Source organism: Mustela nigripes, chromosome 4 (assembly GCF_022355385.1).
Source record: "Mustela nigripes isolate SB6536 chromosome 4, MUSNIG.SB6536, whole genome shotgun sequence".
Classification (NCBI taxonomy): domain Eukaryota; kingdom Metazoa; phylum Chordata; class Mammalia; order Carnivora; family Mustelidae; genus Mustela; species Mustela nigripes.
In genome coordinates this window covers 62,567,619-62,594,433 of record NC_081560.1, presented here as the reverse complement: position 1 = coordinate 62,594,433, position 26,815 = coordinate 62,567,619, and the positions used below count along the sequence as shown (strand labels likewise).

Here is a 26,815-nt window from a genome sequence, read left to right as displayed (position 1 = left end):
AAAAAAAAAAAAAAAAAAAAAAAAAAAAAAAAAAGAAAGAGAAGGAAGAATGGCTTTCCTAAATATTTAAATGATCAGCCTATGAAAAAGTAGTTTAGTCCTAGTGAAAGAAAGGAATAGACCAAAATAATAAATGGGAAGATCACGGACCAGAATAAACTGTATAGTCCTACTATGTAAAAGATTAGTAAAACTAATGCATTTTTTCTACACAAAGATATTTTTATATTTCTCTACTCTTTCTTGCAATCCTTTTAGGTCTTCTTTATTGGCTACTTCTTTCTTACTTCTTTAGTAAATGTTGTATATAATTTTTTCTTTAAGAATCCACATTTAGGGGGCACCTAGATGGCTCAGTGGGTTAAGCCTCTGCCTTCGGCTCAGGTCATGGTCTCAGGGTCCTGGGATCAAGCTCCGCAGCAGGCTCTCTGCTCAGCAGGGAGCTTGTTTCCTACCCCTGCATCCACCCCGCTCGGCCTACTTGTGATCTCTGTCTGCCAAATAAATAAATAAATAAATAAATAAAATCTTAAAAAGAAAAAAGAAGAATTCACATTAGGGGTAATAATCCTTACAGTAGATTACTAGAAGTGGTATAGACAAACATATTTGAGGTTTAGAATATCACCGTTAAACAACATTCTATAGATATAATGATTTACAGTTTCTCTCCTAAGAGTTTTATTTCATGGGACTGGGTGCCCTTTCTATTGGCTTTACAACACACAAAGAAAAAGAGATATTGTCTCGTCAATTTGCATCTTTTTGTAGAAGTGTTTATATGAATTGGTTCCTGGTTTTACGGTGGAGTGGAGGGCTCTAGAAGGGCACCTCTCACCTTACATTCTAGATAATGACAGTCTGCCTACAGAACTTCCCAGACGGGCTGGGGCTTCTAGGTTTGTGCCATGTTGCCCATTCCTAGTATAAGAGCACTCATGATCTTCTAGACCACTCAGCTGGAGCAGATTTGAGAAATGTACTGTTTTATAAAAAGCATGAACCCCACTCATTTAGAGAAACACTTTTTAGTGTTTTAGAGGAGTTAATTGTGGAGTTAACTTTAGTGGAATTTAGTGGAGAATTACTGGAGCTCAGTGGAATAATCTTTCAACGGATTTAAGAACTTTACAAGACAAATGGATATTTAAGCTAAGTAGAAAGGTGATTTGGTTGTGAAGATGTTTTTCAATCTTTATATTTCACATGTGCCCATCCAGCCAAAAGCACAGGTCCATACAGTCTGAGCTCTCCAGGGTTGCGCTGAATGGCCCCCAAACTCTATTTCCTCCTTGTACATATCAGAGTAACAGGCCACTCTACTTTAAAACAATGACTGCCGTTCTCTTCAACGAGAAAGGATGAAGGTGGAAAGAAATCAAGATATACCTGATTCAGAACGTCTGGTTAATGCATATTCCAAATCAACATGAAACAGAATGTTATAAAAGAAGAGTTCGAAAAAAGAAATGTTCCTTTTCCTGAATTTGACAAAATGATTGTGGGATTATCTTTAACAAACGGCAGGGAATCAACCTTGCCTTTCTCAATTTTAGTGGAAGATAAGCACTTCCACTTTCTGGGGATACAAGATACTTTCCTCATACACAGGGTCCTCTTTCTCATACTTAGCCTTTCTATTGACAGAAGCTATACTTTAAACCATCAGTAAATCTATTTTGAAATGCTTTTACCAAATTATTACTCTGTGAACAAAGATAAAGGATTCTTTTATGACTTAGATGCAACTTTGTTTCCCCCCCCAACTGTAATCAATAGATCATGCCAGAGTATAGTCCATCCAAACAGCACTAATATCACTTAATTTAAATCCACCTGCTAATAAATATCATTACATGCATGTATTAGCAAACTATAAAATAAATGTAATATTCTTCATATCAAATTGAAAATACATAAAAATGAGCTTTTTAAATAAAAGAGATAAGAACAATCACATTTTCACCATTGTTAATAAGATCTTAGATGAATTTCGGGAACGGAAAGCTTAAGAAACCTACAATGTGTAAGTAACAGAATTAATACAATTGTATTATTTTTTCAAGAATTCCCAACACATAAAATATATATTTAAAATTACAGCATTCACCAATATTATTATATCAACCTTTCATACTCTTAGGTAGATGTCAGAGGTGTGAATACATAAAGTTCAAAAACAGATTTATCCAATAATTATGAAAGATAGTCTTATAGCTACACTATCAGGGATCTTTAAAATAAATAAATAATAAAGTGCTCAATATAACTTCTTTTTTCATTTACTTGCTAGATTATACTCATTTGGAACACTCCTTCTTTTCATAAGCATTATGACAACCCATAAAAATTCTTTCACATAAAACATAAATTTAAAACATATGGATTTATTTTCCCACTTTCTAAATTTAATGGGTGACAGGGAACAAGAGAACATCAACATCACGGATTAAAAACAAATTTCACTGCAATAAAATCTGCAGGGTTATGCTTAGATCAAATTTTGTTTTATAGCCAAACAGACTTCTTGGTTTAGTTTAAAAGAGAACAAGAGTGTCTGTCTCCCCGTTCCTTCCTCCCTTCTGTGGTTACAGTTCTATTTCTAAATGGTCTGATTATACCACTTCCCTAGTGGAACACTTTTGATTCCAATGGCTGTAACAGAGCCTCTTTAACTAGGCTTCTTTTATGTCTGGTATCAGCCATAAAGACTCGTCTCTTAACTTTCCAAATACAAACTCCACAGTGACGAGCCCAAATCTTTCTAGATCCCAGGTATCTCAAGTTCTTTCACATTTCTCTGTTCTTGTAAAGCTGTGCTTTTAACCTAAAATATAGTGACCTTAACAATTTTTATTTATCCTTAGAGTTAACATCATAACTCATCTCTTTTTTCTAAAGCCTTCAGTACCCCTCTAACACAGACAGCAAACTACTTGCTCTGCTCCTCAGTGCCCTGAATAGATTTCTTTTTTTTTTTCCCGAATATATTTCAATATTAGTGTATGCGCTGTTGACATGAGCACCTGAACATATTTCTAGTTTAAAAATTATGGCACTGTTTAAACATTTTGATTATACATTTTTCCCATCTCTAAGGCTGTCATTATTAATATGAATCTCACTAGCACATATTATAATGTCTGAAAGAGAGCAGATATAATAAATGTTATGAAAGCAATGAATGAGTCAGGCTAGGTAGCAAACTTGAAAATCTAATGTATGTTCAAACCAAGTCAAATTGCTCTTGATGAAGTCAGAACTCCTCGTGAGGGTTCTAGCTCTCTCTTCAAATACAGCCATTTCCTGGGTTATGGTGCCTTCAAAAGCCCAGACTAAATATTTATAAGGCTTCCTGCATAAATTTTTTGCTTAAAGATCATGATACAGCTCTGAATCAAAGCTGGTATTTTGGAATCTTATTTTAAAAAATCAAGAAGACATTTTGTGACATGTCACTTCTATCATGATCTCAGCAACAATTTCCTGCAAAACTATGTTCTAATGTCAAAGGGGTAGAAGAGAAAAAACAATCTCATTTACAGTTGCACCAAATAAAAGAAAAATATCAGGGAATAAACTTAATCAAGGAGGTGAACATCTGTACCCTGAAAACTAAAAAAACACTGATAAAAGTAATTAAAGATGACACAAATAACTGGAAAGGTATACTATGCCCATGGAGTCAAATAATTAATGTTATTTAAATGTTCATACTGTCCTAAGCAATCTACAGATTCAGTGAATCCCTATCAATACTAATGCCAATAGCATTTTTCACAGAGCTAGAACAAATAACACTAAAATTTGTCTGGAACCACAAAAGACCCTGAATAGCCAAAACAATCTTGAAAAAAGAAAATAAAGCTGGAAGTAGCACAATCCCAAATTCCAAGATATGTTACAAAGTTACAGTAATCAAAACAGTGTGGTACAAGCAGACAAACAGATCAATGGAACAGAATAGAAAGTCCAGAAATAAACCCATGATTACCTGGTCAATTAATCTTCGACAAAGGAGTCAAGAATATGCAATGAGAAAAAGATTAACAAATGGTGTTGGGAAAACTGGACAGCTACATGCAAAAGAATGAAACTGGACCACTTTCTTATACCATACACAAAAATAAACTCAAAATGGATTAAACACTAACTGTGAGACTTAAAACCATAAAACTCTTTAGAGAAAACATAGGCAGTAATCTCCTGGATGTTGATCTTAACACCGTTTTTCTGGGTAGTCTTTTCTGACAAGAGAAACGAAAGTAAAAATAAACTATTGGGATGACACCAAAATAAAAAGCTTTAACAACAGTAAAGGAAACCATTAACAAAACAACAAGGCAACCTACTGAATAGAAGATATTTGCAAATGATACAACTGCTAAAGGGTTAATATCCAAGATATCTGAAGAATTTATACAACTTTTCACCCCCCAAAAACAAATAATCCAGTTAAAAATATACAGAGGACCTAAAAAGACATGTGTCCAAAAAAGATAGAGATGGCCAAGAGACGTGAAGAAATGCTCATTACTAATTATGAGAATTCCAAATCAAAACAATGAGATATCACTTTACACCTGTCAGAATGGCAAGCATCAGAAAGATGAGAACAGAAAGTCTTGGTGAGAATGTGGAAAGAGGGAAACCTCATGAACTGGGCACAGTCACTGTGGAAAACAGTATGGAGGGTCCTCAGAAAATTAAAAAAATAGGACTGCCATATGATGCAGTAATTCCACAACCGGTTATTTACATCCCAAATTGAAAATACTAATTTGAAAAAAATATATGCACCCCTATGGGTATTGCAGCATTATTCACAAGAGCTAAGACATGGAAGCAATCTAAGTGTCTACCAAGATGAGTGGATTAAAAAAAGGTGTGACTGATACACACACACACACACAGGAATGTTACTCTGCCATTGAAAGAATGAGATCTTGCCATTTGTGACCACATGGATGGACTCAGAGGGTGTTACGCTATGTGAAATGTGCCAAGGAAAGAAAAATAAATGACTTTATTGATATATATATATATGTGTTTGTGTGTGTGTGTGCGCGCGTGTGTGTGTGTGTGTGTGTATTGTGTATATTGTGTGTATATTCTAAAATAACCCTAAAGCAAATAAGCACACAAACAAAAAACCAGAAATGAACCCAAAACAATAAATACAGAGAACTTTCTGATGGTTGCCAGAGTGGGGAGTGGTCGGGGATGAGCAAAACAGGTGAAAGGAGTGGCAGATACAGGCTTCCAGTTATGGAATGAATTAAGTCATGGGGATGAATGGAACAGCATAGGGAATGTTGTTTGGTGACAGTGTTGTTTGGTGACAGATGATAGCTACAGTTGTGGTGAACATTGTATAACACAGAGTTACAGAATCACTACGCTGTACACCTAAAACTAATGTAAGATTGTCTCAATTATGCTTCAATTAAAAGATGAAACTAATGTAACATTGAGTCAACTATGCTTCAATTAAAAAATGTATTACTACCAATTTAAAAAAAGGGTAGAAGAGAATAGGAATGAAAAAAGCTTTTATAAAAATAGTAACCAAAAAAAAAAAGAAAAAAGATGACTTGTGGCACTTTAGACACTCCACTACTTCTCTTGGCCTACTTCTGTTCTGGTAAGGACAATTGATGTTTCTTTAATCTAACATCAAATGCTCTGCAGAAACAAAACAATTTTCTCTTCCAACCAGACTATTACCTGCATTCTTTCTAATGAGAAATCTTCTGTAAAAACTCATATGGAAGAGCTTCATTAGACCCTTTTTAGTATACTCTAGGGATTTTGCAAATGTTTTCTTAGATATATTCTTAAGGAAAAAGTGGAGTGAATACTTGTTTGGTGGTGAATTTTGGATACATCTGGGAGTACAAGCCAGCTAGTCACTCAATCAAAGCAAGGACTGTCTTCCCAGTCTTTTTTCCGTATCAGTTAGAGCTCTTTGGGTTAAAAATAATGACGAGACTTTCCTGGTTTAAAAAATGGTTTGGGTAAGGATTAAAAATGGCCTGCGGTGAAAGTAGAGCCAATAGCTCAAAACATACCAATAAACGCCTTCATCTCTCCTCTCTGCCTTTTATATTATCAATGTTATGTAGTGACACTGGCCTGCGCCAATGTTTCTTTTGGTTATTTCTGCACAAGTTCTTGGGTATTTTCTCTCTTGCTCGCCCTAGCCCAGACTGGCTCATATTCATCTTTAATGATCACTATAGCCAGGTAGATGGGATCCAACTTTGGCTGGGAGATGTGATCAATCCTAGCATGCCTTGTGAATAGGTTTAGGGAGTAGATGAATCCCCCCCCCCAAAAAAATCTGAAGACACAGCTGATGAGAGAAGAGAATGAATGAATGTTGACAAGGCAAACAACACATGATTAATATATACCTTTTAAGATTTTTCTATCAATTCAGCAATTTCTTTTGCTCAAATATTTAAAATTTTAAGATATAAGATTTAAAATTTTTACTAATTTACTTAAAATTCTTTATGCTGTTTCAGTGTATTGGCAAAATTGAAAGTCAAAAAAAAGCACTACAATGTTAGGTTTTTCATACTTCATTCCCTGTTTCAAAATAGGTGTCCCTAAGATAATATATCTCAGATTTATCACAGCTAAGTAGCATCTTCTCTTTCACTTCCTTGTATGGATTTTGGTGACTTTGGGGGGAAGATATATTTTCTCCAGCTCCCACATAATGCAGTGCTAAGTACCAGTAGTTTTGACGTTCAAAGATTACAACAGAGTTCTTTTCTCATTATATTTAATTGCCATTCCATGAAAATCTTGTCTGATGTTATATAAGTAAAGTCCAATTTCTGGCTACAGTCAGTAGCTTGTTATCTTGCTAAGGAAAGAAAAACTACAACTTTCTCTGTGTGACATATTTAGTGCATTTTTAACATCATACAAATAACAAATGCACAGGTATAATCTACTTTAAAGTTAATATCAAATTGTTATAAGAATTAATTTTCAAAGTTTGATAGCACTGAAATAATCTTGGTTCTCTTCAGGAAACATTACTAGCTCAATACTAGTCTGAATCAATAATATGTGTCAAGTGGAAAAAAAAGAAACATCAATTCAGAGGTCTATGTCCTTAATCTAGGAAGCGGGTAAAAAGATTTTCTATTATGGAATTTAACAAGTGAAATAGATGATATGATTTTCTATTATGGAATTTACCATTATTATTTTTTGATATCTAAGAGAATAGAAATTAGGCATCCATTTCTTTAAGTCAATATACAGATACATACATACATATGTATGCTTTGAAAATAAGTACCCTAATTTAGTGAGGGTGTTATGAAAATAAGTGAGATGGACTTTAAATCATTTGATCAATATAGGTAAGTAATAAAATTCTTATACTTAGCCAAACAAAGAAAAAAGAAGGATCTTTGTGCTTGGTTAACTTTTTTGCTACTGAACTCATCTCAGATGAATGATAGGTAACAGCGAATACTTAAAGCAGTTTTTATTATGTGTCAGGCACACTTCTTAGCACTTAACCTATATTAACTCATGTGTACTCTACAACAATACTATGAGTAGGTAATTGTATTATTTGTATCTTACAGATGAGAAAACTTAGTCACAGGGGATTTAAATTACCTGACAAAAAGAGTAATAAAGTTAGCATTTGAACCTATACTCAGTACTTCAGTGACTGGGTTTCAGATAATTGAATCTCAACAAAAAACAGTCAAATGATAACATGCTGTGAGAGGGATCCTTAAGATTATAAGATTTTATGAACATTCTGGGTTTTTTTCTCTTATGCAAATGCAGTAGCTGTTTTGCTCTGGTGTTCTGGGACTTAAGCGTAATAGAATTTGAAGGCATATTGAGATGGTAATAGAGTGTGCAATTCGGTGTCGTGCTTTGCCTGACATCTGGTAGGCAAAATTTGAATTTGTGGTGGGAGCAATAACAAAAATTTACTTAAGGAGAAACTGTGAGGCATTTCCTGAAAAGATATGATGTTTATGGATAAAAGAAAGCTAGAAATTAGCCATGAATCAGAGATTTATTGACAATCTGCAATGTGAAACAGCACTAGGAAATCTGTATAAAAAAAAATAAGGGCTGATCCCTACCCCATAGTAAGTACCAGTATAGAAGGGATAGTAGGCAACAATAAAGTATAAATCACCGAATTCTGTAAAATGTACAATGGTGTAACCAACAGAAGGGCAGAAAAGGCAACTGGTAAAAGAGCAGGATGAGACTGAGGAGACATTCCGTCATTCCCAAAGGGCTTTGAACTTTATGTAAAAAAGCAACACCATGGCAGCCAACAAGAGATTTTAAGCATGTAAATGGCATAATCAAGAGAGGATTTATGGTAGTAGACTTGTAATTCCAGAAGAAGAAAAACCTGATACAAAAGCAACATGAGTTATTCTTTAAAAACACAAGTCACTTCTGACACTTGTTAGTTCACATCCTCTAACAGATTCTCATCTGAGAGTAAAAGACAAAGACAAAGGATATAACTCCGTTATATCCTCTCTGACCTCATCCCTTACTATGCTTTCTCTAATCCACACTACTGCAAACACACTGGCTGCCTTGTTCTCAGATTCAAAGACGTTCCTACCTCAAGGTCTTGCATTTGGTGCTCCTTAGGCCTAGAACATTATCCTCCCAGATTTTCATAGGATTTTCCTACTTTCGTGTCTCTTCACAGATGCCACTCTATCAGGACTGAGCAAATTGTGGTGCTGTGAACTAGGTTAGAAACACTGGAGGAGAAACCAACTTTGAAGGAAAGATGATGGATCTGACTTTGGTACATACTGCCTTTGAAATATCAGCAGGTTGCAGTTGGGGCTTCTGAATAGAGCTTTATAGCAGAAGGTCGAAAGGGAATGTTATCATTTAAGGAAGAAGCAGAGGGGGAAAAATTTAAAAAATACACACACACACACACACACAGATATATATATGTGAATATATATCAAACAGAATAAGTAGCCTGTATAGATTAAATATATCTACAAATTCTGAGAACCTCCCATCAAAACATATAACTGATTCTACTATACCTTGAATCTGGCTGGCCTTCCAACGTACTTTGACCCAAAGAACATGGTAGAAGTGATTTTATGATTATCCCAGAACCCAAAAATGAAGAGATCATTCATCTGTTTTGCCCTATTGGAACAGTGTCCTGAGATCACCTTGAAGAGAAGCCACTGTGCACTACCAGATGACAGAACACATGGAGAAAAAAATGAGGTAACTTCATTGATATTAAGGAGGCCAACTTAGACGTCCCAGTTACACCATCCTTCTGGCTGAACATAGCTGCACCAATGATTCCAGAACTGCCCCGCCAAGCAATAGAATTGAGAGAGAAAAAAAAAATTTAAATCATTAAGTGTAGGGTGGTATATTACACAGCATACATATCTGACAAAAACCTTAGTACCTAGAAATGGGGTGCTGCTTTAACAAAAACCTAAAACATGAAGCAATGACTTTGAGACTTTGGGGGGGGTAAAAGCTGAAAGTTGGTGAGAAGATGTTTAATGGAGGATGGAGACAGAGAATCTCGTGTCACATACTGATGAAAAAGTGGCAAAACAATTAATTACTTAAGGAAACTTGTAAAGGTGGAAAATGTGTCTAATGAACCTGTGGATACAGATAAGGATATTTTCAGGAAAAATGTTAAAAATGTCCATTTAATTTTTCCTCTAGAGGATGATATGCTATAAGGAGAGAAATAAACTAAGAAGGAAAAATTCTGTGTGCAAATGGAATTTATATGCTGCCATAGTGGCTGAAATGGAAAATAGAATGGTTTTTCACCTCTAGTCATTTGGCAAAAGATTTTCAGAGTAATAAATGGCCTAAGGTAAAAATCAATTTAAGGATGTAGCTAAAAGTTCTTTGATAATACCTCAGAAATAGTTAAGTGATTCCTAGAAGACTCTCTCAGTTATACAAAAGGCTTCTAAAAATCTTAAAGTAGCCTCATCCATGGTCCAAACTAAAGAGAGGCTTTTCTCAAAAACAAATTAAATAAATTATGGAAATGGCTTTTGGGACATGGAGTGATCTCCAATGAGATTCATAAGAAACCCAAAGCATTAAGTGTTGTATTGTTAAAACACTGCCAACTTAGTCTTCGAGAAATTGAAACAACTCAAAATGAAAGAAAGGCTCCTGGGCTCTGATTTATATGAGTGGGAGTCAGACTGAGAAAGCTCATCAGCTTCAAATAGAAGCCATATCTTATAAAAAGGGTAAGACATCTATGGAAGATACAAGAACCCAGAGTGAAGACCAAAGAGGCAAGGAGAATGTCGGACTGGAGAACGACTTTCAGAGAACAAACACAGGCTAGGATCAAGGAATTCCCCTGTCCCTGGTAAAGAGGCAACAGGCTGGATTTCAGAACTGATGAAGACTGGACACTTCCGAATGCTTCTGATTTTTCTCATTTTTGAATGGGAGAATCCATTCTGATTTTCTGTTCTCTGTTATATCACTATATGTTGTATATGTGGACAGAATGAGGGGGAGATATCTTTCTAGTTAAGAGGCCTTGGATCCTAGTTAATAGACCACACCCTAGACACAAAAGAGTTCCAATTTTAATATGAAATCAGGTTATTTGTGATAGGTAACATGAACTGATTATATGAAGTCTTTATCTCAGAGGGAACTGTTTTACTTTGTGTAAAGCACCACACTAGTACAGAATAAGATCTTGAAAACATGTGTGCCTTCAATTAAGGACATAAGGGTTCTATTTTTTTTTTTAAATAAATTACCTGAATGGTTCAAATTTTTATGGTCTCCAGAAATTAAAGTATCTTTTAAAATGAAAGTCATATTTTCCATTTTTTGGCACCTTAAAAAATTCTGCAGACATTCAGTTAAACTCAAAGGTTCTGTAAGATTGGATTATTTTCAAGAGAAAATAAAAAGAAAGAAAAACAATATCGAAAGACCTTTGTAAGCTCACAGGGAAGGTTTCTGGATATAGGATTTAATTAGTAGGAAGAAAATTTAAGCACCATGATAAAATACAGTTTTAGAAAACAGAAAGGACTGGAAATATACCAGTTAGGGACAAAAGCCCTAACTGGTCAAAAGAATTTTAAAAGTAAGTACTCTAGTCTCATTTTCTAAAATAATAATGGTTTTCGGTGTACGTGTATGGTACGATGTGGAGAATACAAACCACAATTCTGTTTAAGATGGCAAATTCTATAATTCTAAGTTAATCAAACAAGATTACATTAAAATATTTTATGTATTTTTTATATTGTATATTTTTTCCTAAAAAAATCTATGACTAATGGACAATATTAAGTTATTCTGAAGTATACAGAAGAGACTTTATGATAAGTTTCCTTGTGGGGGAAAAAATCACATGTGCAATTGATCAATCAATGAAGATAAAAGAATAGCCACACCCAACTGCTGTATCTGACAAGAGTCGTCTATATCTGAATCAGATGCAGGTCATGAAATGGTGACTGATATAACTGTATGGGAATCTTGGTGTTCTTGGGTTAGGACGGGCTGTACTTTGCCTGTGGGAGGAATGAAAACAATTGAGACAAGATGGTGGACTGTAACAAATTAAATTTTTTTGCCATAATTCTTTGTATCTCATCAGGAGATGGAGTCTATTTCTCTACCCATGAAATCTGAGTCATCACTGTGACTTGCTTTGAACAAGAGAATGTTGCAGAAGTGACAACGTGCAGCTCGAGAGTCTGCCAGCTTGTTTTTGTCCTGTCAGAGCAATGCCCCCAAACTGCCGTTTAAGAAAGCTGGTCTAGGTTATAGGAGGAAGAGAGTCCAAGTGGAGAAGCACCAATGTGCCTCGGCACACAGTACCAATTCCGAAATACATGAGGGAGGCCATCTTGGACCTTCTAGTCATAGCCAAACCTCCATAAATGAGCCCAGATGAAACCTGAACTGGAAAGTCCCAGAATCATGGAAAATCTGAATTGGTTTTGTTTTCAGCCAGGGAGTTTTAAGGTGATATGTTAGCCGGTAAGAGTTAAGTGATACATGGCCTGAGAGGTAGGAAAGGAATCAGAAGAAAGTAAAATCCATGAGGTCATGGGAAGACAAAGTCTGACAGGCGATAAGAGATAAGCAGAGATGAAGAAGCAAACAAAGGATAATGTAAGGAAAGAGATGCAGCTGTTGGGTTTAAAAATTCAGCTTCTGTCTAATTTGACTGAAAGTGTCCCTTCCACCCATACTGGTCTTTACTGATGCAGCTATAAGTAAACTGACTGCCTTGGGTTTTGTAAAGGTGCTTGACTACCTATGATAAAGTGAAAGGCTTTTTGTCTTTATTTTTTTTCTTATATTTCCTACTTGAAGTGATAGGTAGCACTTAGTGGGAAATTTATGTTGTATCTTATAAAGCGGTAAGTAAACTATTGCTTATTTAACTTATTTAGCCTTATCTGAGGCTTCCACTAATTCTCCCTTACTTTTAAAAAAAAAGAAAATTCTTTATAAAGCCCTATTCTTCACTAAGACATTTAAATGCAAAAGAACACTGGCTCAATCCAGATGGTTTCCTTAAAAACAAAAAATAATTTTTATTAACAATATATCAAAATAGGGGCATCTGGGTGGCTTGGCTGGTTAAGTGTCTGCCTTTGGCTCAGGTCATGATCCCAGGGTCCTGGGTTCGAGCACTGCATTGGGCTCCCTGCTCAGTGGGGAACCTATTTCCCCCTCTCCTCCTGGCTCATGCTCCCTCACTATCTCTGTACCTCTATCTGTCTCTCTCTCACAAATAAATAAAATCTTAAAAAAAAACAATAAAAAAAGCAGTGTATTAAAATATAATACATACGTGCGTGTGCACACGCGCACACACACACACACACACACACACACACACACACACGCACACCACGGTAGACAGATCAGGTTATCCTATGCTAGATTTTTTAAGCCAAAATAAAATTGTGGTTAGTACAAACCAACACTAAAGAATAACCTACTGCCTTAATTTTCTAAAAAGCGATAATGACTTTCATCTTTACAACAAATTAAATAAGAATCTCAACCCAATTATAGGAAAAAACTCCTACCAACTGTGTTAGATGATCCTAATTGTAAAGTAAGAGACCTTAGATTTAAGCATAACATCCAACCTAATTATATTCCAAACACATTAAATGGCATGGCATTCTCCAGGAAGGGGAACTTCTTAGTTGATTTATTACTTAAATTATGGAAAAACAATTCAGTTATAGGACATATTCTTGCATTTAAAAGATCAGCTTTTCCATGTAATGGCTGTGTAATTTGTGTTAAGAAGCAGATTCCAGTTCCAGATAGTGATCCTGCTTTTGAAATTGTGTTCTCATCTAGGTCTACAGACATTTGAATTGATCCGAACCTGGAATTCTCACCAAAGTTTTAGAAGTCAATCTGACTTAGGTTAGTTTCTCTTCTAAAATTACACAAATTGTAACTTAAGTTTCCCTAACTCTCACTTCTCGTCCGTCATTGATAAATAATTATGACAAAATACAGCACAAAATTTATTCTCCTGGTGGAAAGGAACAAAAATATTTATGACTACACTCTTTATGTTCTCAAAAAGATAGTCTAACATCTTCAAATATTAAACAATCTCAGTATCTGTTGCTTTTTTTCAGCCTTTTGAAGTTTCATTTTTCCATTAAAATTCAAATAGAATTACTTGAATTTGGCTGGGGAATTCAGCAGCCTCTTAAGTGGCTGTAGATCCTCTCTGTCTTCATTTTCTGTTGGGGTTTTCATGGAGCTAATATTTCTCCTAAAACTTCTCATTCCAAATTTTTGCCTCCATCAGTCATTCCTAGGGTGATCATTTGCTTTTCAAAGCAGGATACTTAGTAGAACAACGGGGGTGGTTATTAATAATGACCTCAAGAAAATTGTACCATCCTAAAGAAACCTATTTCATACTAAAGGGTGTTTCTAGTTAGCTGTGACCCTCCTCAAACTTTGTCTTCATTGAGATCATTTCTCTCACTTCTTTCAGACCCTCCTTACATCTTTTTATCAATCCCCAAGCTCCATACATCTCTCTCCATACTGCTACAGGTAGCTTAAATATTCTATTTTATTTTGCAGAACTCAGCTCTTCTCTTGTTATTAATCAGGCAATATAAAGAGTACATATATCTGTCAACCAAAATGTCCCACCAAATCATTTTCCTAAATTGGAAAATGCATATCCTCATGGATATTCCTCTGTAGTGGTACTAAAGACACAATCATAAGGTTTTAGGTTTGCTTAGTACACATAACATTTATAAACCTTCCCCACCATAACTGAATCTCTTCCTGGACAATATTGTTGCAGAGCTTGGAACTCCTGGGACCCTTTTTACTCCTGGATCTTTGCACCCATCTCTCAGATTCTGGGGCTAATATCTCATATTGACCTTCAGGCGAATTACCCTGGGCACTAGAGTCGTCCGACTAATAGAGAGAACTAGAAGTTTCTGGGCCCCATCTTCCTCCTTCCTGCAGCAGCTGTGAGCCAACGGGTGACCAGTGCAAGTTTAAAAAGCCCAGCTTCTTTTTTCCTAAAATCACAACCTTTGTGGTTTAATTTAAACTCGAGTATCAGTGAGTCTGCAACTTCGCTGTTTTCCTGTGCAAAACAGTTAACCCAGCAGGCCCAAGAGTGTCACCCTTAGACAGTCTTGTTCACTAGGCTGACCCCTGGCTTGTATCTGGGAACTTAAGTTCCTGGAGACTTCCACTATTCTCAAAATGAGAAGTGTTGATCACTGTACTTAAAGTATTTGCACAAGCGATGTGGTTTAGGCCGGTCATGTACTTTCCTTCTGGGAGTCTAGAATATTTTTTATGAGCTTATCAGAGAGTGACTACATGGCTGACCCCCAACATAAACCTGAACACCTAGACTCAGATGAGCTTCCCTGAAGACAATGCTGCACGTGGTCTGTCGCAATGCATTGGTGATGCCATGGGGAGAGGACCCTTGGAAACTTGTGCTTGGTTTCCTCTAGACTTTGCCCCATGTGCCTTTTCCCTTTGCTGATTCTACTTTGTATTTTCTCACACTTTGTATTTTCTCACTGTAAAAGATCATATTTCTGGGTATGACTCTGTGTTGAGTTCTATGAGTCCTTCTAGTGAATTGCAGGACCATATTGCAGTCTTGGGAACCCAACACACATTTCCTCTTCTCAATTTTGCTTCTTTACTCCCCCTCCTCTTACTGGTTTCTCCTGGGAGCATATCCTTAATAAACTGTGTGCATCATAACCCTTGACCTGGCTTATGCTTCCAAGAGAGCTTATGAATACTCTCAATTAGTCAAAATATTAGTCTCAACTATAAACTATTATAATCTCTCTTCCTATTCTTGGAATACTCTGCTCTCTATTCTTTTTTTTTAAGATTTTATTTATTTATTTTACAGAGATCACAAGTAGGCAGAGAGGCAGGCAGAGAGAGGGGAAGGGAAGCAGGCTCCCTGCTGAGCAGAAAGCCCCATGCGGGGCTCTATCCCAGGACCCTGGGATCATGACCCGAGCTGAAGGCAGAAGCTTAACCCACTGAGCCACCCAGGGGCCCCAACTGCTCCCCATTCTTTAACATCTCATTCCACATACCTCTGTCCCCCTCCACACTGTTTTCTTAATAAATACATATTTGGACAAAATAATTCCATGTTTATACAATTTATAAATTGGACACAAATTATACTACAAGGTTTAAAATAAAATAGAGCAGTACCTCACTCCATCTTTCCCTACACTGAGTCTTGCCTTCCAAAGGTTTTAAAATTTTCAATGTTTTCTAGATGTTTACTCCTGTGTTTACCTCAAGATATTGAAACGATAGCCCCTTCCTTATATTCCTCTTAATACTGAACATGTGGGAAAAAAGAAGTATGGCATGAAGTACTTAGGAAAGAAATAGTATTCAAGTCTTTCCTTCCCTCTACTCAAGTATGGATGCACAGTCATTCCAGAAGGAAGAAATTCGGACTATAATATTTCAGAAAGAATACGCAGTCACGTGACAAGCCAGGGCCCTGAACATTAATATCATCATCTCCTGTTTTTTACAGCTGGCTCTTTTGGCACTTCTGATGAGATACAGAAGTGGTTCCAAAAGAGGCAGAAAAACTTACTGTAAAGGCATGCCTCACTACTAATCTCAATGTATTCTTATTCACAGGTCTTTTAAAGCATTATCCAAATCAAATCAGTTTGCTCTGGTGCTGACAGTGTTTGGGTAACAGAGTTGAGCCTTGCTCCACTGAAACAATCCTTTTCTTATTGTAGTAGACTGGTTCATAAACTTCATTGTACATGGCAACAATCTAGGGAGCTGCATAAAAATGCACTTTCTGGGACTTGCCTGCACAGACTGCATTCATTGGGTCTGTAGAAAAGAAGACTGAGGATTCTGAGTTCATAGCATACTTAAGGAGATTCTGATACTGGGGGATCCAGAACACTCTTTGCAAGAATGGATCTAGCATCTCACAGGGTAAACTGAAAAAATAGCCGAGTAAAATGAATATATACATAATGTATCTTATATCCATTTACATTATTGATGTAGTACTTCCATTTGTACATGAGGCATCTGTTGGCATACGTTCTTAATAATTCAATAATTTTTAACCAGAGTGGCATCATCCAATGGTGTGTTACAATCAAGTTTTGGGTGTACGGAAATTATTTGTTGTTAGTGACATTTCAAGTCAGCTGATTTTAACAAATCAGAGTGATTACAGGTTATCCATATAATAATGGCATTTTCATTTATTTAAATGTTGACATGACTTGTCTTACCCTATGGAAGAGGAAGAAGGTGAGCCAGAACCACAGTGCTCCGTGAATAACATGGTATACTTTGAGGGCCCTGGCTGGTCACTGCTATTTCTACTGTGCCTTTAGGAGCAATGTAATGATGAATTGTATTGATTTACTTCCACAGAAATATTGTATTTTGTTTTCATAAAAATCTGTCAGGTATGAATGTGAGTCACACACGTCAATGTCAGTGGTTACATGTTAGCTTTTGCTGATGTGGAAAGACTAAGAAGTGTAGCATAAGAGTGGTAGGCATTTTGAAACTGCTGAAGTTCACTGCTTATACTGTAATACCAAAACAAAATACAAAACTGTGGCTTTGACATTGTCATATCTGAAATAGAGCACATAGTAATGTGATATGGGTGGCATCATTTTTTTTCAACAGAGAAGAGGGCTATGTGCAAACAATATTTGGTTTATAGTCTCCTTAAGTAATCAATAAGACAATGGATTTTTCTCTTCCACTCTCAGCCTAAAAAGTCTTGCTTTGTTCTATCTCTAAACAACCAATTAGTTACTGTACCAATCAAGAGTCCTAAAAGTACTCTTGTCCCACCAAATTTATGCCTTTAAATAAAACACACAAATTTCACAAAAATAGAAATAGGGCAGCTTTTAGTTTTTCTTAAAAGTCCACAAAACTCCAGGATCACTCCTCTTCCCAACCCCAATGTCACCATCAGACGTTTGGAATAATTCCTATATTTGTGCTCAGAGATTGGGAACTGCTTTTCTGACGATCCTTAAATTATGAGCGATATTTTTTCTACTACACATCACATATTTATCTCTTTTTGTGAAGTCTAATTGTCTTCTGAGTTCTCTTTTGTTTCACATTTCTGTTTATACCCTCTGTCTGTCAGAGAATCTATGTAAAATTCCTCCTGAGTATTCTCAAAACCCTTCCCCAATCCTGCTTCTTGAAAGACAATTGGAAAAGTGAATAATAACCAGCAACAAATCCTAATGATCTCAGGAAGCCTGGGCAGAGGATATTTCAGGAAAAAGAAAAGAGGCTTCAAATGCTTTGAGGTCGCTAACAAAGTTGTGAATTTTGTGAGGAACGTGGGAGAGAAAAAAAAAGCCTTTTTATTATTTGCTAACATTCACAGGCTCTAATTTTTTCATTTCCCTAGTTGAGCTTTAACTTAATTATAAAACAAAATCTATAGCTGCAGCCAGGCCTAGGGGTAGAGTCTGTACAACTAATCAACTTTAATTCCCTGGGTTCGATTTAATTACAAAACAACATTTGGTGCAGCTGCTAAACACTTACCAGGTGACCACATGATAATACTGGAGTAGTATTTACAAGTCTCCAGCTTTTGCTCTGTTCTATCAGCACAATTAGGTTTCAGTATATACAAGTTTGAGCAGCCTCGAGAATTTATAATGATGAAGAACTGCCCTGATTTTATGCAGTTCCATAGTTAAGCCAGTTAAAATACTGAGTTGCACCATAACAAATTCATGTCAGAAAGTAAAATTTAATGAGGAAAGACATGTCCTGATAAAGGACAATAACAACAAATTGAATATCAATAGCATACTTCTTTTCCTTAATTCACTCTTTCTGGGATATAGGCAAAGTGAGACCAGCTGAGGCATCCTGGGAACTACCAATGCGTGTTTTAGGATATAAGGTACATTATTTCTCAAAATAACAAGACATACGTAACTCCTTCCTCTGCCTGTATTTTCCTGTTTTAGCGTTCCATAAGATAATTTAGGGGGTGATTACTTGTGTCATGAAATATTTTTTAGCTGACAAAATAAAAATCAACTATGGATATTTTTAAGATAGCCAGTTCCTCTGTGTATTTAAAATACACTGAATTTGTACAAACACCCAAGAAGATCATTGATCTTCTGATTTTTCTTTTTTTTTTTTTTTTAAAAGGTTTTTTTTTTTTTTTTTTTTTTAAAGATTCTATTTATTTATCAGAGAGAGAGAGGGGGGAGAGAGCAAGCACAGGCAGACAGAATGGCAAGCAGAGGCAGAGGGAGAAGCAGGCTCCCTGCTGAGCAAGGAGCCTGATGTGGGACTCGATACCAGGGCGCTGGGATCATGACCTGAGCTGAAGGCAGCTGCTTAACCAACTGAGCCACCCAGGCGTCCCGATCTTCTGATTTTTCATTTAATAATATTTAGGCAGAAGTTCCATGCACAAGGAACTTTTCTATCTTATTAGAGTTTTTTGTTTTTTTTTTTTTGGTCATCTTAGTTTACTCCCATACACCTTATACAAAGTGTGGGATCCCCAGGTCTAGAGAAGGACATGAAAAAATTTTGAATTTAGGAAAAAAATTAGTAAGAAGTATCAGTAAGGGAGATACCAGTGATGCTGAAATAAACATGACTCATTATTTTCAAAGCAACTCAGAAAGAAGAAAACATAGATTGCCATCTAATCCACAAAGATTTGAAGTAGATGGATAAATGCAATTCTTTTGCTTCTTTTCCCCATTAGATGTCAATGTCCTTCTTTTCTTTCCCTTTAGAGTAGAACTGGGTAAGGGCTAAAGAGAGGATGTATCATGGGTAATTATCTATGAAAAGCAGTAAATCTAGAAAAAAAAACCCAGAATACATAAAATTCATCCTAAAATATCTGAAGCAATAATCCCCTTTTCTGCCTTTCCACCTCAAGTGCCGGTCTGGATTTTACCCAATGCTGTCCTGCTTGATGATGTTGGTCCCTGGACAAAGACAACACTGTACGTCTCAAAGTCGAAAGGCTAATTTCTCAGTACTAGCAGGGTCTGTCCATGTCTTACCCCAGAGAGTATCTTTCTCTACTGAACAGTGACTGAGTCACAGGAGGAAACAATTCTGCTTGCTGGAAGAAAATAGGATGGAAGGAAATATGACGGTTACCAGATGTTCCACTGCCCCTGAGGGGGCACCAGAATGTTTCTGCATATGCTGTAAACCGCATAAACTGTCAAATCATGGGACCCTGGGGCTTGGTGCTCATGCTGCTCTGATGTGCAGAGTCACAGCATTCGAGAGTTGAAAGGACCCTTAAAGATGATCTTAGTCAAAGGTTTTAAACTATGTTGTGAGGAGCTCTATGTTTCCTAAGTGTGACTCAGAGATTACTGAAGCGTAAGGGGATCTCCCCAAAATAGTAGCAGCATTCATGGAAAGAATATTAAAAAATCTCACATCAGAGTAACAACAAGACAGTATATTTTATCAAACAAAAATCAGTTGTGAAAGTCTAAGGTAATTAAAAAAAATTTTATTATTATGATTTTTTATGGCAATTCTTATGGTTTAGGAAAGGAATCTTGTGGAAAATCACCATCACAGTACTTCTAGGACATTCCTGGGTGGGGCTGGGGAGGTGTGGGGTGGGAGTGGGGCAGGAGTCAGAGGTTGATTCAGGAACCTAGACCACAATAGGCCATGTGGCTTAGTTGTCTGGAAATTAAATTACATCCTAAGACACGATATCAGAGCAGAAAATAAAGGCATCTTGAGTCAAGTCAACTAATTCTTGCAATCCTCCTTTGTTTAAATATTTTGGCAAATTAAAATTGCCCACTTAGAAAATGTTACCTTTCCAGGCTAAATTTTTTTTTAAAGTAGGTTCCATGCCCAGGGTGGAGACTGACACAGGATTTGAACTCACCACCCAGAAATCAAGACCTGAGCCGAGATCAAGAGTTGGATGTTTAACTAACTGAGCCACCCAGGTGCTCCTCCATGCTATTTTTAAATGGCAATTTAAAATTCATTGCCTTGATGAGGATTTAATTTTTATTCTATGTTACCTGCTTTCAAATTAAAAAATACCCTGTGATTGTTCAAAGAACCTCCTCATTGCCACCATTGGAAAGAGAGAGAGAGAGAGATTGAGAGGCTAAGAAATAGGGGGTAAGAAAAGAAAAAGAAACAAAAAAAAGAAGGAAGAAAAGAAAAAAGGAAAGAAAGAGAAAAAGGGAAAGAGAGAAGGGAAGAACAGAGAGAGGGAAAGCAAAAAGGAAGAAGGGAGGAAAGAAGAAAGAAAGAAGCAGCTATTTCTGCACTTGTACGGGGAGCACATTTTGATGAAGGGACAGGAGATTTTAACTAAGTGAAGGCATAGCGCCAAGGTTGAAAAGACATTCACCAACAGGGTAGAGGCACCTGCCCGACTCACCGTCACTGTTGATGCACACCACCTCCTGAACTTGGGTGCCTGGGCCACACTCTTTTCCATTGTCTGGTTCACAGTCTCCAAGCCTCACTGCTTTCCAGTCATAGCAGGATGGCTCTTCACAGGGAATGGCTTCCAGTAAGTGAGGGCAGTTCCCAGTGCCCCCAGAGCCTCCAGTGGGCTCATTGGTGATACGCCGCTTCCTCAGTTTGAAACCTGAATGATTGGGGAAGGACATACTTATTGTTACTGCCCTGGGCTGAATATTTCCAAAGGCTGAATGAAAACTTGAGGGAAAGCTAGATGAGGGCAGAGGGTAAAATTCATATTTGCTTTAATCAGTTGTATATCCCCAAACTCTAGTTTATGTGAGCCCGATAATCATTTATTAAGTGAATAAATGAATGAACAGAATGGCCAAGGAGGGAAGGCAAGAAAAATCATATATCTCTTATCTCCTTCACAGGATTGGAGAGGGGTAGAGAGGCAGAAGCAGAGAAGGAAAGACAGACAGACAGACAGACAAAGACGCAAACAGAAAATGATTTCGGTTGATCTGGAAAAGTCTGTAGTTATAAAATATTCAAAGAGACAATGAAATCTCAAGCTATTTAGAAATATTCATGACCAGAGAAAGTGCTATTACTTTGAATTTTTCAGCACTATCACATAATTAAATTTGAAAAGAAACCTCTGAGAAGTTGGATGGTCCCAGATAAAGTGTCTCTTTGAGCCTTAAGTTGATTTTCGAAGCCCTAGAAATATGAACCAGTGATGATATAAAGCGTCTGGGCACTAATGAGGTCTCTTCAGAGTCGTGCTCTGTGCTTTAATAGCACCTACGTGTTGTCCTTCTGGACAGGGTGTACCAAAATTAATAAGTCTGTTTATTGCTATGTGAACATATTAGAATCACTAGAAAACTGTCTTTGGGAGAAAATGTTTTTCATTACTAGGTCCTGTGAGAACTACCCCATCATACCACCACAAAGGAAACCACTACATTTCATCTACTCCTCTTAGATATATCATTTGCATCATAAGAGCAATAGTTATTTTTTCCTTTCTTACCTTCAGAGTAATACAGTGTTTTTTTGTTTGTTTGTTTGTTTGTTTTTGTTTTTTGAGGACTAGCTATGGATCAGGCACTGAATTGAGTGCTTTATGCTTATTATCTCATTGAATCTTTAGAGAAAACTTCAGTAGCAGATATTACATCCCTTTTACAGATAAGGGGACAAAGATTTAGATCATTAACTTCAGTTTTAATGTTCTGATACCAACCTCAGAATAGGTTTATTCATCTTTTGCATTCAATACTCTTTAGCCATTCTGGAAAATACCACAGATTAATGAATAAGCACAAGTAACAGAGAGTAATAGTGGCCGCGAAAGTATTTGGCACACTGATGGTATTATTTAAAATAACTCGTGTCTGACTCAACTGATGGGAGTTTTAAGCATGCCATGTTACTAGCACATACCTTTTTTGCCTTGCTGGTCATTACAGTTTTCGAAAGTACAAGGTCCCCAAGCCGACCAAGGTGACACCTCACATTCAACAGGACAGGGAATGTGGCAGAGCTGTGTAGTATTAGGGACAGGGCCAGTGCATGAGTTCAAGTCCACTGGTTTTGAGGCTGTTTAGAAAAAAATACAGAGATCCCTTAAGAATTAAACAAAATGCCATGGTCAACAATACGATTTTTCTGTGTGTACAGAGAAGGACAAGTGCCACCAAGATATTATTCCATGGCTTCTTAGTTACATCCTAGAAAAGAAGGAGAGGGAGTGGGGAAAAAGCAGAATAGTGTAGTTCAAGGAAGTGGGACTAGAAATCTCGGAGACTGTTTGATCAGCAGCTTTATCACTTACTAGCCTGGTGATTTAATAATGCCAAGATTAACTTTCCTAAATGGTGTAACAAGCCTTAAGGTTAATTTTATCTCTACAATTCTATATTTGGATTCTAAATAAATGGAATCCACTTCAGAGGATTGAGCGCAGTGGGAGAGGGCCTACCGCTATAACATATATGGAAAAAGTCTCTACTGGGTGGCTTCTGGTGGAGTAGTCTCCCTTTTCTTTTGGTCTACAGAAGGGCAAGCAGTAGATATAACGAAGAGCGCATGCCACCAATGGTGCATCTCTCTCTACCCCAGCTACATGACTCACCAGATACTTTCTAGAACTTTTACAGAATATATTATCTGCATATGTGATCCAAATCTCAGAACTGCTAAGGTGACTAATTTAGAATTATCCACGTTTCTTCATATGTTGACCAATGATCTGTGAATAAATATTGCTTGCCCTTGCTTTCCCTTCTGTTTCGATGCCTGAAGTTCAGCTAGTTTGTGTGGAACCCACATTTGACACTTAATGTCAAATGCATCCAAAGTTCTGGATAAAAATGACTAGGAGAGCTATTTGAAGCTGTATGGAAAGCAGAAGAGAATCAAGTTTAGCAGTATATTATATAATATAAAGCTATAGTTGCTTTTGTTTTAAAGATTTTAAGAAGCAAATGTCTTTGCCACTTCCTTTAATAAAAGCTAGCTGCTGTTTTCATCTGATAATTTGGAAGGCTGACCCTTGTACATAAATGACTGAAATAATAGAGGTCTTAGATAATTCTTATTCTCTTTATGTGAAGAACTATCAAATTCCAATCACATGGGTTACACGTAGAAGCTCATAGAGAAATTAAGATATTTTAGGCTAAATGATCCTAACTTTATATAAATGTACTCAATATATTTGCTTATAGTTTAAACTCTAAAGCAAACTGTAGGTATCATGCATCTCTCAATTTTCTGCATGCACACACACACAATCATAAGCGTTACCTGAAGGCTATTACATTAACCCCTCTTCCTAAAATAGTTTCTCAGTTCTGAAAAATATTCTGCAAATTTTTTTTCTTTTTCTCCTAGGAGTACATGACTTAATCTCTCTCTTCTCCCTCCCACCCCCCATGCCAGCCACTGTAGTGAAAATAAATGGGCACTCCTAGTTTGGTTACTCTGGACACTACCAGCATTCTCACTTAAGTTTACTGGAATTGTTGCTATTGTGCATCGTAATATCAGCCATAGCCAAAAATGATTAATTTTGTTGCTTTCAACAGCGAAAGTATTTGGCACACTAATGACAGAAAATTCAGAAATAAATGCTTCACCTCTTTAAATGTAAAAAAGAAAATGATGTCAGTGATATATATTTCACATAAAATGAAAACAATTTTTAATATCCTTATAGGCTTATGAGTCTTGTGGTGGTTAATTTATATGTCAACTTGTCTGGCTAAGGGATGCCCACAAAGCTGCTAAAACGTTTCTAGGTGTGTCTGTGAGGATGTTTCTGAGAGAGAGTAGCATTTGAATCAGCAGATTGAGTAAAGAAGACAGCTTTCACCAATGGGGGTGGGGGGAAACACTATCCAATCCATTGAGAACCCAGGTAGAGATAAAAGGTGAACGAAGGGTAAAATCTCTTTCTCTATTTTTGAGCTGTGGAATGCATCTTCCCCTGCTCTTGGACATTAGAGTTCCTGGTTCTGGAAAACTAGGAATTACACTAGTGACCATTTCCATAATTTTGCAAGCCAATTCCTATAATAAGTCTCTTCTTATAGATCTAAACATATATCCTAATGGTCTGTTTCTCTGGAGAACCTTTACTGATGTAGGGTACAATATGTAGAAAATCTCCTATAACTGCAAATTAACAAATGTAATTTCTTCACTTGTAGAGTCTTTCACACTAACATTTTAATTAACAATTGTATGTTTTATTACCTGAAAAGTCTCCATTTTTTTCTTTCAATAGATTAAAATTAACTTAAAATTTAGTGTTGTTACATTGTTTTGGAAATTACAGTTACTACAAAGAGAAGTCTACTCTTACAAAGTCTGTCTTGACCATGCAATTGTGAGGAATATCTGAGGTTGAAAACGTTAGGAGGGAAACCGGTTTTATCAAGGAAACAGGTTAAAACATTCTAATATCTGGTCATTTTTTAAAAAATAAGCTTTTAGCTTTTGGTATATTTTGAATGAATCAAATAGAATAACCAGTCAAAAGAATCTTCTTGAGCTATCAAAAGATAAATGTGATGAATAAAGTCTTGAGAAAATACTGCCTGAAGCAAAATACTCTTCAGATCTTCTGCTAAGCTAACCAAGTCAATAGTGAGATAATAGTTATTGAAAAATAACCTCAACTTTATAGATGTTTTTATAAAAATACATATTTGAATATATATATTTGTTGTATATGATCTATTCCTTTGGTGATTTTCATTTTAGTTTTGTTGTTGTTGGTAAATACAGTATATATTGACTGAGGTAAATCACAGATACTAGCTGAGCTCCTCAAAAACCCTAAGTCAATTCTATTTTTGCCCATGAATTATTTGGAATCACTGTTGATTCAATAAATGAAATAAAGGACAGTTCAAGGAAAATTTACTGGATTCTAGTTTAATCTGTGAGACAGAATTCCTGTACTACTATATTACAGAATGCAATGTTTACCCATATTCTCAAATGTTGAGATTTGAAATTCTTAGAATGATCCAGTCATTACTTTTATATAATTTTATTACTTAAGAAATTATTCACCCAGTACAAGTTTCACAGAACTTCTATTAAATTTTTTTAAAGTCTTATTATTGATCTCTTAAAAATAAAGGGCACATTTTATTGTTTGCATATGATTTAAATGGTATAAATTATTTGTGCATTGCATTCTTTATGAGGCCATAAAAGAATGTACAAACTTTTCTGGACTTAATGAAACAAACAAAAAATGAGACTGGTACATTTTTGTAGGTTTGAAATATTTTTGTATTTTTATGTTTACAGCATTACAATGGGAAAAAAAGTATAGAAAGAAAACCAGGTATTTGTTTCCAGCAGCGTGCCCAGTGAGATATTCTGAATACATACCCTTGAGAATAGTAAATATATGATTTTTAAAATTTAGTGTTTTATTCTGAGATAATTATAGATTCTCATGACATTGTAACTTCACAGAGATCCTATGTATCCTCTACACAGCTTCCCTCAATAGTCAGATCTTGCAAACCTGTAGTATAATGTCACAACCAGAATCCTGACACTGAAACAACCAGGGTACAGTATTGGGTTGACTAGTGTCTCCCCATGCCTCCCTCCCCCACTCAAATTCAGTCTACTAGAATTTTACAGTATGACTCGATTTGGATATAAGGTCATTGCAAATGTATTTATTTATTTATCATTATTATTTTAATTTAATTTTTTAAAATGTTTTATTTATTTATTTGACAGACAGAGATCACAAGTAGGCAGAGAGGCAGGCAGAGAGAGAGGAAGGGAAGCAAGCTCCCTGCCGAGCAGAAAGCCTGATGCAATGCGGGGCTAGATCCCAGGATCCTGGGATCATGACTTGAGCTGAAGACTGAGGCTTTAACCTGGGCGCCCCATTGCAAACGTATTTAGCTGGTGGGGTCCCACTGGATTAGAATGAGCTTTAAATCCAGCTACTGATGTCCTTATAAGGTGGCCATGGGAAGACATACAGAGAAGAAAGACATGGAGCCACTTGGTTACTAATCTTAGGGAAAGAATAGCTCAAGCTTGCACTACTAAGTATAATGATAGCTATACGTTTTTGTAGATGCCTTTGATCAAACTGAGGATGTTTCTAAGGGTTTTTATTATCAGTAGGTGTTGAATTTTGTCAAATACTTCTTCTCCATTGACTAATATTACCACTTGATTTTTTTTT

General features: G+C 36.3%; 1 protein-coding gene across 1 annotated transcript in view; it reads right to left on the bottom strand.

Annotated features, from left to right (window-relative positions):
- THSD7A (thrombospondin type 1 domain containing 7A) overlaps positions 1-26,815 on the bottom strand; it is a 469,954-nt gene that overhangs the window by 149,569 nt on the left and 293,570 nt on the right. The window contains exons 5-6 of the mRNA XM_059396774.1: positions 22,525-22,680; positions 21,044-21,256 (exon numbers count right to left, since the gene is read on the bottom strand). Of these exons, the coding sequence (XP_059252757.1) occupies positions 21,044-21,256; positions 22,525-22,680 (369 nt within the window). The remainder of the gene's footprint in view (positions 1-21,043; positions 21,257-22,524; positions 22,681-26,815) is intronic.